We start from the raw sequence: 17,401 nt of genomic DNA on the forward strand, positions 1-17,401 counted from the left end.
CTTGGCACTGTTTGGCAGCTGAGATTAATTGGAAGGCAATTGACTGCAAAAAATGAGGACGGTCAGCCTCCCCCCAGGGTATGACAGGGGGATGCATACTATAGTTTATAGTGCGGTGGCGCAGTGGTTAGCACAGCAGCCTTGCAGCGCTGGAGTCCTGGGTTCAATCCCCACCAAGGACAACATCTGCAAAGAGTTTGCATGTTCTCTCCGTGTTTGCGTGGGTTTCCTCCGGGCACTCCGGTTTCCTCTCACATTCCAAAGACATACTGATAGGGAATTTAGATTGTGAACCCCATCGGGGACAGTGATGATGTGTGCAAAATGTAAAGCGCTGCGGAATATGTTAGCGCTATATAAAAATAAAGATTATTAATATTATTATTATTTTGCGTCCAGCAGTACAATGTCAATAAATTGCCTTTCGTTCAGTCCATAATCCATACAGCGACGCTCGCAACTGACACACAGAAGAAATGAAGAGTCAGGGTATTGTGACGGCTCTAGTGAAAACTGAAAATAGTGGAATATTTCTAGATTTTTCATTTATATACTCACGGAAATGAATAAAATCACCAAAATAAACTAAGACCCTCCATACACACTAGATGGCTGTTGGCTGAACGATGGCTCAATTGATGGCTGAGCCGGCAGCTATCTTTGCACACTCTGCCGAAAGCTCCTGTGTTCTACAAGAGGGCAGTTGTCAGACATCTCTGGCAGCGGCTTATCACAGGGAGAACAAAAGGATCTGCGGTCTGAAATCTTTTCCGTCAAACATCTGTTTTGGGCTCCCACACACATTATTAGTCTATTGGCTCAACCTGTCGATATCGGCAGGTTCTGCTGACATTGACCTATAGTATATGGGGTTTAAATGTCTTTTAATGGGTAAGGTTTCCCCTTGTGGAGAGTGACATACTAGCTCTGGCTCGTCAAGGTAAGGAGGCTTATTCCTTACCTTGACAAGCCAGAGCTGGAAGATCACTCTCCACAAGCACAAACCTTACCCCTTAGACCCCAGTCCAGAGCCTCTCACCTAGCCAAATCACTTCTCATGCTTCGCACTGACGAGGGCCAACAGCCCGAAACACCGTGTCTGCGAATTGAGATACTGATTTGGCTTTTATCCTAAGTCATATTGCACGACTCGTTGAAGGGTTGATTGTGACTTGTAGGATCGCTACTTCCAACAGGTGGCGCTAGAGAGTTTATTTAAGTCCTTTTTTTTTCTCTGAAGAGGCAATTTGCATATTAAATGTCTTTTAATAACATTTCTAAAAACACATTCTATAAAATGTTTTATTAAAATGGTTGGAGATACATTTCTAAATGTCTGTATTTAAGCTTCAGATGACAATGCACAGAGAAACTTTGGACTGTCTGTGGCATAAAACAGTATGCAGTAAGCTCCATAGCTCCAACTAAGTGATGGCTGCAGACATCCATAATTCGAGAAAATAAATATTTATCTATTATCCAAACACGGCAGAACTCTACGACTCAAGTGAAAAAAAAAAAAAAAATCGAGATACATGCAACATTTCAGTTCCTCCTGAAACCTCTCTCAAATAATTGTACGTTGCAACAGAGTGACATTAAGACCTAAACTATAGTATAGGCATGAACACTTAATTATCAAATAATTAACAACAAATCGACAAATGTCAATACATAATGAACGATTCTTCCAAAATGAATCATGTCCATTGTGATACAATGTGTTCAATATGCATAAAAACTAAAGTGCATACACTGAAATACATTCCTATTTATTACATACACGCCATTTGTTGCTATTTATTGATAACAGCGTTGATCAGCACACTATAGTGTTTAATGTCACTCTGTTACACTATACAATTGCTGGATAAAGGTTCTATTACTGGACATGGATTAATAAAGGTATCTCTATTATTGTTTGTTTTTTTCACGTAAGTTGAGGAGCGCTGCTGTCTTTTTTTTATTTTAATTACTTCAGACCTTGTTGGAGTTTGAGAAGGATTTGCGCCCTGAGCTATTATAGTGTGACTTCTGTCTTCCAGAGATCAATCGATCTATCTAAATATGCTGAACTGAAAAATGTTATGTTATGCTCAACAAACCCTTTAAAATGGAAAAGATGTTGGAAAATCTTTATTCAGTATTATTGTCAGTTACTAATTTACTCGATGTAACGGGCATTCCTCTGTAGGGACGTACTCACACAAGCGAATAACTAGGATGAGTGCAATCCGATACAAAATACAAAATCGGATTGCACTCGGACCAGTGGTATTCTATAGGGTGAAGGGAAGGAAGGAGTCAGCTCACCACAATGCCAGGATATACCCAGGAGACACAGGCGGAAAGCCTGGAAACAGGCGCATCTTCAAAGGAAAAGAGGAGGAGATGTTCCAGCGAGACGTAGTAAAACGTAGTAAAATCCAAGAAAAACTTTATTAGAAAATGTCAAGATTCGTCTCGCTGGAACATCTCCTCCTTTTTTCCAGTGTTTTTCTATCAGGCAGCTCAGATCTGTGATTTTTTTCTCGTGCTGATTAGGTATGAGAGAACAATCCCAGTAAGCTGCGAGTGTAGAAGATTCATCAAATCAAGTCTATGGGTGAGCGTGAAACATCACACTGCAGTTCGAATACCGCGGACCCAGGCAATGGAGAACTGGGAGAAATTAAGTTCTCCGTCTTCTCCGCACCTGTGTCTGCCATTCCATCATGCGAGAGAATTAGATCACACTAAGTAGTGATGAGAGAGTATACTCGTTGCTCGGGTTTTCCCAAGCACGCTCGGGTGGTCTCCGAGTATTTATGACTGCTCGGAGATTAAGTTTTCATCAGCTCAGCAGCATGATTTACAGCTACTAGACAGCTTGATTACATGTGGGGATTCTCTAGCAACCAGGCAACCCCCACATGTACTCAACCTGGCTAGTAGCTGTAAATCATTCAGCTGCCGTGATGAAAACGAAATCTCTGAGCACTAACAAATACTCGGCGGACACCCGAGCAACGAGTACACTCGCTCATCACTAACACTTAGGTGACAATCGGATCTAATTCTGATAGTGCCATTAGTATAATCGGGCTTAATATTCTCGAGTGACCCCAGCCTAACAAAGTCTCAAGACTACGGCGCTTGGTGATTATTTCCTCCTTTTGTGTCATCACATAACCTGAATTTATGGTTATTTCATTCTCCCTGACCTGACGAACTTGTCACATCTCACAAGCCTAGCTGTGCTATGTCTACTTTTTCCTGGATATCTCTCCTTCCCTTTTTGTCTCCAAAGCAATCCTGTTTCAAATGCTGCGCAGCAGATTGTGCTTATATTACTGCACTATGTGATTAATTACAGCATTTCCTTGCAATGAAAGGGACATACAGATGGCTGTAAATAAAGGCAATGACTACTAAAGGGGAGTGGAATCATTGCAAGTGTAATTATTAGTAATCCCATTCTCAGAAAGTCCTGGCAACATAGAACTACTAATCCATGTAAGAAAACCAGGAACAAAATCATTAATTTGCACATTTAACGCAATCTCTTTTCTATAGAACCAATAAGGAGATTATACGTAGTCCTATGTTTTTCATTATAATAGACATTATTTTTAATAAAAATTGTTCAATTAAAATCTGCTACTACTGACATTCTGCACATTATAGATCCAATGGAAACGGTATGGGAATGCATCATAGCAATGTTATTACTTCTGAGCCCTGAACACTCTATTCATAAAACTGAACTTTTTGTAAACTGAAAATAATTGATTTTACGGTCTATATTTCGAGATGTTATCTCTCCAACCGAACAATAGTCAGCCGTTATTAATGTGAGGGCTGTAAATGTCTAACTCAGCAGCTTTGCGTTAGAACATAGATCTGTATATGAAGCTCCATAGGGAGCAGAGAGATTTTTCTATTTTGTGTTAAAATTCAAAAAAGGTCTCTGTGGTAAAGCCCTTATTTATAAAGAAAAGAGATTATACAATACTGTTGGGTAACAAAAAAAAATAAGAAGTTTCTTACTTTTCAAACCAAATGCTGATTTTTTTTTTTATCTATCCTTGTAAAATATTTCCAGTTTTCCACCAGGAGAATGCAGTATGCTAACAATGCGGCTCTCGTTGATATTCCTGGCTCAAAATATTAGTGCTTCACAAGAGAGGAAAGCAAAAAGAATTATCATAAATTTATCTTAGGACCATGGGCAAAAATTTGTTTCCCATATCCTTTAGAGTATAAGATATACCGTATATACTCGAGTATAAGCCGACCCGAGTATAAGCCGACCCCCCTAATTTTGCCACAAAAAACTGGGAAAACTTATTGACTCGAGTATAAGCCTAGGGTGGAAATGCAGCATTTACCGGTGAATTTCAAAAATAAAAATAGAACATTATTTCCCCATAGCTGTGCCATACAGTGCTCTACACCGTTCATTATTTCCCCATAGCTGTGCCCCATATAGTGCTCTGCACCGTTCATTGTGCCCCATTGCTGTGCCATATACGGTGCTCTGCACCGTTCATTGTGCCCCATTGCTGTGCCATATACGGTGCTCTGCACCGTTCATTGTGCCCCATTGCTGTGCCATATACGGTGCTCTGCACCGTTCATTGTGCCCCATTGCTGTGCCATATACGGTGCTCTGCACCGTTCATTGTGCCCCATTGCTGTGCCATATACGGTGCTCTGCACCGTTCATTGTGCCCCATTGCTGTGCCATATACGGTGCTCTGCACCGTTCATTGTGCCCCATTGCTGTGCCATATACGGTGCTCTGCTCCGTTCATTGTGCCCCATTGCTGTGCCATATACGGTGCTCTGCACCGTTCACTGTGCCCCATAGAAATCTCTGCCGCCGCTGCTGCAATAAAAAAAAAAACCACATACTCACCTCCCTTGATTGCAGCTCCCGGCGTCTCGTTCCGGCGCCTCCATCTTCCCGGCGTCTCTGCTCTGACTGATCAGGCAGAGGGCGCCGCGCACACTGTATGCGTCATCGCGCCCTCTGCCTGAACAGTCAGAGCGCAGACGCCGGGAAGATGGAGGCGCCGGCCGGGAAGATGGAGCGGCGCCCGGCGGCTGGAACGAGGACAGGTGAATATGCTATACTTACCTAGTCCTGGCGATCCTCGCGCTGTCCCTCTGCCTGGTCTTTGGTGCCGCAGCTCTTCCTGTCAGCGGTCACCGGCACCGCTGATTAGAGGAATGAATAGGCGGCTCCGCCCCTATGGGAGGTGGAGCCGCTTATTCATATCTCTAATGAGCGGTCCCACGTGACCGCTGAAGAGGGGAAGAAGCTGCAGCACAGAAGCCCGTGGGACGGCAGGGACAGCGCGAGGATCGCTGGGACTAGGTAAGTATACCTCAGCGCCCTCACCCGCCGACCCTGCCACCCACATTGACTCGAGTATAAGCCGAGAGGGGCACTTTCAACCCAAAAATTTGGGCTGAAAATCTCGGCTTATACCCGAGTATATACGGTACTTGATTTTCAGACACAAGAAAATCAAAGTTTAGTTTGGAATCAAATGAACCCCCTGAAGGACTTTGTCGTATTTGGCCTTCAAGATCAACACCTATATTGTGAACACTGGGACTTTGGGCATTTACATTGTAACCGCGCAAGCCTCTGGCATGTAGGTAGAGGGCCACTGTAAGGGCTTTCTCACACTGGCGGAAAATATGAAGGAGTGCAATGCGAGAAAATCTTGCATTGCCCTCTGACCAGTGTTATTCAATGGGGCAGGACAGATCTGCAAATTATTTCTTATGCCGATTCGGCATGAGAAGAAAATTGAAGCATGCTGCGATTGGCAGCGTGCCTTGCAGGGTGCGCACCCATTCAAGTCAATAAATGCATGAAAAACATCGGACTGGACTCAGATGTCGTCTGAGTGCAGTCTGATACATGTCGAGACAGGCAATGGAGAAGATGGAGAGATTAACCCCTTCATGACCATGGGATTTTTCATTTTTCCGTGTTCGTTTTTCACTCCCCTCCTTCCCAGAGCCATAACTTTTTTATTTTTCCGTTAATTTGGCCATGTGAGGGCTTATTTTTTGCGGGACGAGCTGTACTTTTGAACGACATCATTGGTTTTAGCATGTCGTGTACTAGAAAACGAGAAAAAAATTCCAAGTGCGGTGAAATTGCAAAAAAAGTGCAGTCCCACACTTGTTTTTTGTTTGGCTTTTTTGCTAGGTTCACTAAATGCTAAAACTGACCTGCCATTATGATTCTCCAGGTCAGTACGAGTTCGTAGACACCTAAAATGACTAGGTTATTTTTTATCTAAGTGGTGAAAAAAAATTCCAAACTTTGCTAAAAAAAAAAAAATTTGCGCCATTTTCCGATACTTGTAGCGTCTTCATTTTTCGTGATCTGGGGTCAGTTGAGGGCTTATTTTTTGCGTGCCGAGATTACGTTTTTAATGATAGCATTTCGGTGCAGATACGTTCTTTTGATCGCCCGTTATTGCATTTTAATGCAATGTCGCGGCGACCAAAAAAACGTATTTCTGGTGTTTCGAATTTTTTTCCCACAACGCTGTTTAGCGATCAGGTTAATGCTTATTTTTATTTGATAGATCGGGCGATTCTGAGCGCGGCGATACCAAATATGTGTAGATTTGATATTTTTTTTATTGATTTATTTTGATTGGGGCGAAAGGGGGGTGATTTAAACTTTTATATTTTTTTTATTTTTTTAACATTTTTTTTCAACTTTTTTTTTTTTTTTTTTTTTACTTTTGCCATGCTTCAATAGCCTCCATGGGAGGCTAGAAGCAGGCACAGCACGATCGCCTCTGCTACATAGCAGCGATCTGCTGATCGCTGCTATGTAGCAGAAATGGAGGTGTGCTGTGAGCGCCGACCACAGGGTGGCGCTCACAGCCACCGGCGATCAGTAACCATAGAGGTCTGAAGGACCTCTATGGTTACAATGGAGACGCATCGCCGACCCCCGATCATGTGACGGGGGTCAGCGATGACGTCATTTCCGGCCGCCCGGCCAGAAGCGGTAGTTAAAATGCCGCTGTCTGCGTTTGACAGCGGCATTTAACTAGTTAATAGGTGCGGGCAGATCGCGATTCTGCCCGCGCCTATTACGGGCACATGTCAGCTGTTCAAAACATGGGGCTTCTGACCTCGGACGTACTATCCCGTCCAAGGTCAGATAGGGGTTAATTTCTCCTTCTTCACACTTGTGATCCGATTCTCGCACGTGAGAGCATAGGGGCACAGAGCACTGACACTCAGCTTAAGATCACAGCAGAGTTAGAGCCGAGTGTCATTACCATATTGCAACCGATGTTATACTAATGTGACCTTAGCCTAAAAGGAACAAAATTCACATCAGCTAACCAAATCCAAGTAATTAAGCAATTTTGTTGGGTGCGGTGAACAGACAGAAACCATGGGTCGGTTCCCAGGTTAAAGATGAGACGTATAGAACAACAGGTTCCAGCAACCGCGATGAAAAAAATAAAACTTAATTTACTAATTTGCTCTTAAAATGAAAAAATAGAGGAATTAAAATAGAAACTATTTTCCTACGCGTTTCAAGCACTGAGCATCAAGCATGGCCGAAGTTGCAGTGTTCACAAGCAGTTGTGGAATTCAAAGTTCTTGAAGGAGAGAGTGAGACTGGATCAGGGATCACAGTTACGCAGTGTGCAGCAGAGAGTGTGAAAATAGTCCGCTTATAATGGCCAACTTTTCGACTAATCAAGGTTCTGTGAATATGTGGTGAAAAAAAGTTTGAAAAAGTAAGTACCACTATATACTTTAAACTTACAGTACACCACACAATGGGCTGTGAAAAAAGTCACTGGCAAAGAACTAGAGGGAAGATATGTAGCACTGAGGTTGTTAGCTTCAGTAATATAAACCTAGGAAAAATCATCCAGCACACTAAGTGATGAGAGGGGTTAATCAGCCATGGTTAGTGCTTGGATGATTAAACAGCTGTAGAGTGGGAGGAGTCCAGAGGGTAAATACCCAGCTTTCTAGAGCATTTGAGTGTGGATGGGTCTGGAGGCGCGAGCTCTGGAGATGTACTCTGGACATTTGGAGATTGCAGATTTCCTGGATTGAATGTCCTTTGCTAAAGGACATGGAAGTTGGAATCTAAGCCAGGTGGGCTAACCAGCTCTATTGTATGAACTTGTTACTTTATGTTTTACCTCCTGACGGACAACTGCTGTAAACCAACCGGACATTGAATAGAAACGGTTCCCGCGTCTACCTCTTTAAGAAGCCGAGTGAGTTGACCTAACACAGGGCTTTAAAAGACAGATGCAGCCATATATTTAGTTTTGGAAGGTGTAGATTAAACTGTGAACTAAAGCCGGCAACTGCCGCTACTGTGCCTGCTACTAAATAGCAATGAATACTCACTGCCCTCCACGCACATAGTCCCGGCGAGGGAAGCAGTGAATATTCCAGCAGCTGTCCTCAACTTGTAAGCAGCACATGACGTTCCTGCCATGCACTGCTTACAAGCATAAATCAGCTGCTGGCATCAGAACAAGAAGCTGCAACAGAGCGCAGCAAGGTAAGTAGGATGGTGCATTTTTTTTTTCACATTTTCCTGATGGGAGCCATGCATATCAGGATTGGGATGAGAAGGCCATGCATACTAGGATGGAGTTGAGGAGACATGCATACCAGGATAAGGATGAGGAGCCATGCCTACCAGGATAAGGATGAGGAGCCATGCCTACCAGGATAGGGATGAGGGGGCCATGCACACAAGGATGGGGATGAGGAGGCCATTCGTACCAGGATAGGGATGAGGAGGCCATGCATACCAGGATGGGGATGAGGAGCCATGCCTACCAGGATAGGAATGAGGAGCCATGCCTACCAGGATAAGGATGAGGAGCCATGCCTACAAGGATAGGAAGGAGGAGCCATGCCTACTAGGATAGGGATGAGGAGCCATGCATACAAGGATGGGGATGAGGAGCCATGCATACCAGGAGAGGGATGTGGGTGTCATGCATAACATGATAGGGATGAGGGGGCCCGCATACCAGGACAGGGATGAGGGGCCATCTTTTTGGTTGTTTGTTTTTTGCTACAAATACTTTTAATTCCGAAAAATTAGATTTTTTTTCTCAATTATTAACCTGTTGAAAACATTTTGGATTTTTATTTTACAAATTTATTGGTCCCACAAGGGGACTTGAACATGCAATCTTTTGATTGCAATGATAATACACTGCACTACTTATCTAGTGTGGTACATTATCTAGCCTGCCAGAATGACCAATTTATTGTGCGTCTTGAATGATCTATTAGAGTGTTATCTACGGCAGACCCATAAGTAATTGTTAGGCCCCCTGTTGCCATAGCAACCAGCGGCTCCCCACAATTGCACTGCGAGGAGCCAATGAAGTGACAGAGGTAGTAATCTCCCTATGTCAAACTCTTTGCATGTAGCAATCACTTTTGCATGCAGCATGTAAAGAATTAATGAAACTGCTGAAAATACTGATAGTGCTCACTCCCCTCTGTTTTATCTCTGCTGGCAGTGAGGAATGAGTGATGTCAGACAGTAGGAGCTCCTGAATAAAAATCCCAGGCTGAAGAATTACTGGCTTTTCAAAGAAAGTGAACAGAAAGTGTCTCAACCATTAGGATTAGGATTTTATTTTATGACAATTGGTTCCTACCAATTTGCTTGTAGTTATGATACATTAAGATGACTGCTGCAGCTAGTGACTGATCTCAGGGGTCATGGACTGCACATGCAATTATCCCCACTGATGCCAGTGACGGCTACATTCAGAATTGTAAACATTGTCATAGCTGCAAAAACTGTTGGGAACCACTGGATTTGCAGGTAATAGTAATTTTCAGAGATGGGAGAAACGATTATCAGGACTCCATCAGCCAGGTCAGTATGATATGATTGCTGAACAGGAGCTCTGCGAACCTCCTCACCTCCCGGCATACCCAGCTCTTCTGAAGAAGTGTGTGAATCACGCCACATTGATAATATCACGCCAGCACGGCTAATAAAAAGAACAGCTGGGAAAGCCAGGCGGAAAGGAGATTTGTAGATTTCTGGTCCAGCGGTCACAGATTACGGACCAGGCTAATGGAACAGAGTTCTGTGAATGAATTCTTCCATATCTAGTTATTTTACCACATTTCCTGCCTGTAAACCAAATTTATTTTTTTTAAGTCCCAGAAAATTTATTTTAGTATCAGCTTTTTGTGAGCGCCCAGAAGCCAGTTTTAAAACTAGATAAGCTAATAATTACCTGGGAGACAATTTACAGCCATTCTGTAAGTATGAAGTTAGTTTTCCAGAGGCAGCCAACATAAGTCCTAGATAGGGAGGAGAAGGTTTCATAGGTCTCGATGAGAATTCTGGATGAAACTGCACGCCAACAAAGTATGGATGATCTGGAGACAGAAGACTTTGATTCAGCAAAAAAAAGAAAAGTATATACTCTATAGTATAGCAATCGCTTGCGCATGACTAATGATGGAAATGCAAATTCCAAACATCCAGTTTTTATAATAGAAAAAGGGAGTTTCAATAAGTAACAAGACACGAGGCTTAAAAGTTAGAACATTTCTATTTAGATAAATGTAAAGAACAATTAGAATTAGAAGAATGTAAACTAAGTTATGATTGGATGATATTTGTGGCAAGTCTCCCTACAATGACTTTGAACTAGGCATTGGTTGAAAATAGTTATCATATGGACAAAGAAACAGAAGCTTTTCTTACAGTGTTATCTACCGATGGTGTAATATGTATAGGTGGAAACTACATCTCTCCGACAGGGAAAAATAAGACGAGTATGCTCAATTTGCCAGAAAGGTCTCACCAGCCAAACTGTGCCTGCCAAACATTTCCTTGTCCTCAAGTGAGCCAAGTGGAAGAATTAACTCATTGAGATGTCCATTTTGAATGTTTACGGCCACAACTAGAGCCTATTATTATTACTATTATTATTATTAAAGGCCTTCAGCTTGATCTCGAGCCATGGCGAGTTGATAGATGAACGTTCTGTAGGATCACGTGCAAGCTTAGGTAGAGCCTAGAGAAATCTTGATGTATAATTGTTATTTCAGAAGGTCTCCAACAAGTCATATTGATGCTTCTGAAGTTTTGATTGGCTCAAGCTAAACTGCTGTGACCCCCAGTAATCAATAGATCAAAGGGGCAGAAATGCTGAGAAGGTGCCCCTTTGTTTCAGTAGCAATACTCCAATGATCCCAGCTTCTGATGTGATACTCCGACATCCCAGAAAATAAAGTACACAGACAATATGCAGTGACGACGTCCAGGGGTTTCTCATACTTGAGAAAAACCTCTGCTTGGATCTATACGTAATATCTAGGTACTGGTGCCAATTAAGACAAGTTTTATGGCAACTGGTGATTCTCTTAGTTCATGAATGAATTATGAATTGTTGTCTGCACAAATATTGGCCATTTCCACAAATTTTGGAATTTTACTGTGAGATGTAAGATGCTTTGTCAAATAACACTTTATACTTTCTATAACAGGTTTACTGAGCATTGATCCACCACAGGGTTTATTATAAGAGGTAAAAGTAGGACAAACTCTATTGACAGGTATATTGCCCGAATTGAATGCAGTAATACACCATCCTTGTCATGATCCCAGTGCTGGGTTTCACCTGCACGCCAGGGGTTAATGTGTTGATCAGTGCAGGCTCTGACCTGCACACCTGGGGCTTGTTCATGGCCTCTCTTTGGTTCGGGGTGAGCTTCTTATAGTCCTGGGAAGCTTCAATCTCTGTCAGTTATACTTTTGCTACTGTCAGGGCAGCATAAACCACTGGGGAGTGCCACCTGGTGGTTTCTCCTGATAATCCTGCTTGAAGTAAATGGGCATTTAAGTAGCACCATCCACAATGATTGGGGATCTCCTCTATAACATTTACAGTACATGTGCGAATAAAATTGTCTCGTCCTGAGTGCAACCAATTTTCTACCTTTTTTCTAACTGCGTTCCCCTTTAATAAGTTAAGCACCATGAAACGAAGAGGCATTGAATGAGCCCTATGTATTTATTACACTTTAGCTAATAACCTTCAAGTTCGATGATCTCCATTCTCTGTCCCTCGGTGTCATGCCCAACAAACTTTAAACCTTTTTCTTCAAACTGTGGAATAAGTTCTGGATTTACCTGTATAGGAATAGAAAGAGTAAAACAAAGTTTCTTACTAAAGTGAAAGTCAAGTACAAAAAATATAGTCAATAGATACACAAACCTAATAATACACCGAGCTAATGGTGACACCCATTTTCCTCTAGTTGTGGATGACCCTCTTAATGGCCTGGGGTCTAAAATATTTATACATGATAATTAAAAGGTACGCTCACCTTGCAACTTCAGTTTACAGTTATTTTTAAGACTATAATAAGGGTGATTAGCAAAAACATCACTTTTACATTAAAAGGCATAATCTAATCTAATCTTGAAAGAGATGAAGCTAGTGACACCTAGGAATAAATAAGGCAACCCGAGCATTGGCTTCTAACCACCCGAGTAGAATCCCTTCAGCTTCTTCCTGAATGATATATTTTTCCCAATTTGTGCACAGGAAGATTCTTTCCAAATAAGCCAAGCCAGCACCAAAAAGCAAGATGGAATCACCCCTCTGAAACTTTACTTAATTCCAGGCTTGTTCTCACACTATTACCACGATTTATCAAAGTTCAACCCCAGAATTCTGGCACAAATAATGTCGAAAAATTGCAAAATATTTGTCTAACGCGAGGTACTTAGAAGCTACAGCAGCGGCAGACATAGAAGCGAGGGCCAGCACTGCACTCACATCTCCCACAGAGTCCATCACCCATGATCCAGGACGTTTTCAGAGGGGGTAGCATTGCAAGGAACTAATAAGTAACTGCAGCGCTGTCCCCTGTGACATATTATTCCAGGAGGGGCGATTGAACACTGTGAGGAGTGAGTGCAGCTCCGGCCTCCTGTAAAGTCATTTTTGAGACTCCTCTCAAACAAAAAGTGACAAGAAGTACAGTGAAAAAACATTTAGGGATTAACTAGATAGGGAAAAGTGTACATTATTGTGTAATTAAGCAAAATACAAAAGTTTTTTGGGTGTAAGGTTAGTTAGTTAGAAAATACATTTTAGATGCCAGACCATCCCTTTAATCACCATATACAACTTTCTATCTAAGAACCAGAAACACATGGGCTACTTGCACATTGAACAAGTCTGTAGGAACCTGTTCACACCACCAAGAAACTTGAAGACACAAAAGAGCACAGTGAGGTCAAAAATACTCTGTTGTAAAAAAAAAAAATCGCAGTAATAAGCAAGTGCTAGTCAAAAGATGGAAAAAACAGGGTATTTAGTTGATACTTTTTTGCAATAAAAATGTATACTAAGCTGCTCCACCAATCGTCAAGGTATACACATATAGAGCAGTCCTAACTAACTGCTCTGTATGGGAATACCTTGACGATTGGTGGAGCAGCTTAGTATACATTTTTTTTGCAAAATGAGTATCAACTAAATACCCTGTTTTTTCCATCTTTTGGCTAGCACTTGCTTATTACTGTGATTTTTTTTAAAACAGAGTATTTTTGACCTCACTGTGCTCTTTTGTGTCTTCAACTTTCTATCTAAGTTTATAAGCAGGGCTTTCCTTGATAAATTGTTTTCATGTGAACGTTCCTGATATTATACTATATAAACAGAAATTATAAAACTAAGGATTTGTAATATAATTTGACAGAAAAAGTGCGCTACCAAAAGTGCTAAGAATACGTTGCTGTCAGAAATCTCCCAATGATCTCACTTTAGAATGGCATCTAATCTCTTACACAAGTCAGTAAATGAGAGATGGCTTGTGACGAGGAGGACAACCACTGTAATTGCACAGGAAATGTATTAAATTATAGCAAGTCATTGCACAACATAACTTCTGTGTGACAAGAGAACACACTACTTCAAATTATTTCAATTAAAGCAGGGAATTAGAAAAGCCCTCAGCTTAACCAGCAAGCAAAAAAACAGAGGGAAAAAACAGAGGCATATAAATAAGCTGTGCTCATACAGGACACACACAATTCATTACTCATAGCATGTGACATCGTAATGAATTATGGTCGTGATGAAGACAACTTTAGCCACAGGCTCCAAATCTGAATAAATTTATGTGAACATCTGTAGAGTTATATATGATCCTGTACAAGAGTTGGGCATCGTTAAACTCTACATCCTACTTTACAGCCAAAACCTAAAATAAAAATCAAATGAGCAAATACCCTGCAGTAAAAAAAATAGCAATAGTGCATGAAAAGGATATTGGGTACTTAGTTAACATAATTTTGAATGAAAAAACGTAAAAGCCATCCCACCACGTCAAGGTGACCCTATTTGGGACGGTGCTAAACTCTAGATTAAAAACCTTATCTGGACAATTTATATAGCTCCCCGATGCTGGGTGTTAATTAGTTGGGCTCTCAGCCCTTATTCGCATTTATATCATTTGATGTATGGTAAGGTTTTAATACTAGAGGTTAGGACCATCCCAAATAGGGTCACCTTGATGTGGTGGGATGGCTTTTACCTATTTTTTTATCGAAATTATGTTAACTAAGCACTCTATGTTATTTTCATGCACTGTTGCTTTTTATTTATTTACTGCAGGGTACTTGCTCATTTTGTTTTAATCTTAGGTTTTGTCTGTTTAGTAGCCAGTGCGACCATGCACCTGCACGTTGCATGGATACCAATATATATTCAAGTTCATCTCTTTAGGTTTTTTCTATCCTACTTTACAAAATCTGGATGGTGCAGTGACAAAATATTTCTTTGTGCTAGGTTCTTCATCCGCTATTAGATGTATCTGTTCCTCAGAAAGCTGGGTCCTTGGGAAAGCTGTTCCTAGGAGAACTTGCCATGCAGCTTTTTAAGGAACAGATAAAAAAAAGCCGTTTAAGATCCTACTGACATAAGAGGAGGAATTAGATTAGGGGCAGTTGCCGGCTGCTGCGTTTTGATCACTGTAATTACTGGATAGTGGTAAGCACAGGTCCGCACACCAGGGCTGTGGCAGTGATTTCAGTCACTGACCGGTTCTCACTACTCACCGCTAATTACAGTAATTAGATCGCAGCATCTAGCAATGATTTGACTGCCCTGTTTTAATTACAGTAAGTAGTGGTGACAGCGGTAAATTGTAGTCCAGGGCATAAATGCTGGGTTACACCTACAGCGGAAAAATAGGCGAGCCAGGAGGTGTTCACAGCTAAGGCAATTACGCTCATATGTCTGCCACATTTGCTATGTGTAAGCTTCGTGCTCTGACATTTACACACAAGCAAATAAAAATACCAGAAGTAATAAATAATAAAAAATATGTGTTCCAGATGTTTCGTGGTTTGTTCCATTGCAACTTTGCAAACTTTAGCTGTGCTGCCATGTTCTTTTAGAAAGAGGCTCTCTCCTTGCAAACCTTTTAAACTAGTCATACTTGCTCAGTCTGTACAGTCATGAACTTGAACATTCAACATGAGTCCTTTATAGTCTGAGCTATAGCTGCGGCCGGCCGCTCACTTCCTCTTGATTACTTATATGTCCAAAAGTGGGGACAGTGAGGCCTGCTCTGATTGGGTGCAGGGCTCAGGCTCACACAAGTTCACGCGAGCGTTGACACTGCTGGAACAGCGCCAGCACCGCTGGAACAGCGACAGCATAGGAGGTGAGTATAGTGGTTAACGGGGCAAACATTCAGAATCAGAGAGGGTTGTCCTAGTAGTGGTCAACCTTTTTAAGGTTAAAGCAATATAATTGTTATTACTTTACAGAAAAATGGTTTTGCAAGTGGTTTAAATTTTAATTTGACCTAACAGAGCATATGAAAAACTCTTCTTTAAACCTCGACATGATAGAAGCAGTGATAAATACATGTGTATATTCCAACGCCAGTAATATATAACAGTGTATTAACATATGTCAAATTTATTTGACAGGAATATATACTGAGAGAAGGCCTATTTCCCATCCGATGTAAATATCTATGACAATCAGCTGGTTTCATAGCACAGTTAATAACATAAATTAGGAGCCACAGGCAATGCTTTGGCAATCGTAAAGTGTATACCTTCCATTATTACTTTCACAGTCTTCAGCGGACTGACTTAATGTATTTCAACGCACATAGACATATAAAAATGTCAAGAAATGCTCTGAAATGTGTAAAGCTGAGATTAATTCCTTCTGGCAAACGTTCAGATTTTCTTTGTGTTTCTAAAACATTGCACGCTGGGATAACAATAAATTAGGGGATATTAATACAGACAGAAATAGGACAAAACTCAAGAACTGACTGATTTTCCTTTGGCTTGTATTGTGTACCTATCACAAAACATTTAAGGGTTTTAAGGGCTGTCAATATTTCAGACAATCCCGTTAAAGCAATATTAAGAGGTCATACACATTAAATAGCTGTTAATTCTCCCAGTTTCCCCAAACATGAGCATGCATCTGTTTTCTCCCCTACCTTTATCACTGGGAAGAGCAGGGTGGTTCACATGCACATAAGATCATTGACCAATTGTATCAAACTTGGCAGGTTTGCATGAATTGCACCTAATATGTATGTGTGACGCCCCAGGGTCCTGGTTGTCACAGTGGCATTGCTTTCCTCACGGGGAGAGTGATGTCATGCTTGGAAGTGATGGAAGATTCCTCTTAACAGGTAATTAGCACATCCAACACCGTTCTGACTCCAGGTCAGAAGGGGAAGCTCTACACCCAACTTCAGGGGAGCTGCTCTCTCTGGTCGGGAGGAGAAGTTAGTTGCTAGGCAGTTAGGAAGATTTAGACATTTAGACAGTTGGTGCCAGACAGCAGACTGGAGCAGTCTGAGGCAGAAGGACGGGTGAGGGGCCGTACAGCCTGAAGTGCTGTAGCTCCTAGATAGCGAGATACAGAACGAAGAACAGCCTTTAGCCAACGTGCCTTGAGAGGGAGGCACAGGAGAGTGACAATAAGGGAGAATAGCTGCGACTGGGCTACCTTCCTAATAGAGTGCAGATACCAGTAACCGGAAGACCGAGGTTGTGTCATACTCTAGGAGGCACAGCAGAAACCGGTAGGACAGCTAGACTACACGTAACCTGTCCGCCCTAATACCCAGGAGACACAGTGACATATAGAGCCCGGGTCATGATAGAGACCTTGTAAAAAGGCTAAAGTCACCTGTCATACGGGTTTGTGTCCCACTTCAATAAAGGACAAAGATAACTGAGAGGACCTTGCTAAGAAGCCATAGGCAGTAAGGGACTATAATACCACCGCACTAAGAGGAAGGCTTTTAACTCCACCTGGTAAAGCTGGACTCTGAACTCGCCTCCAAG

The 17,401-nt window shown here is 41.8% G+C and overlaps 1 protein-coding gene across 3 annotated transcripts in view; it reads right to left on the reverse strand.

Moving 5' to 3' along the window:
- Nucleotides 1-17,401, reverse strand: part of CTPS2 (CTP synthase 2) — a 307,360-nt gene that overhangs the window by 50,390 nt on the left and 239,569 nt on the right. For all 3 annotated transcript variants that reach the window (XR_011319771.1, XM_069761061.1, XM_069761060.1), the window contains 2 exons: nucleotides 12,094-12,190; nucleotides 10,284-10,428 (listed from right to left, as the gene is read on the reverse strand). Coding sequence is in view for 2 of the 3 variants with exons in the window: in XM_069761061.1 (XP_069617162.1) it covers nucleotides 10,284-10,428; nucleotides 12,094-12,190 (242 nt within the window). In the remaining variant the exon portion in view is untranslated. The remainder of the gene's footprint in view (nucleotides 1-10,283; nucleotides 10,429-12,093; nucleotides 12,191-17,401) is intronic.

Source organism: Ranitomeya imitator, chromosome 3 (assembly GCF_032444005.1).
Source record: "Ranitomeya imitator isolate aRanImi1 chromosome 3, aRanImi1.pri, whole genome shotgun sequence".
Lineage (NCBI taxonomy): Eukaryota > Metazoa > Chordata > Amphibia > Anura > Dendrobatidae > Ranitomeya > Ranitomeya imitator.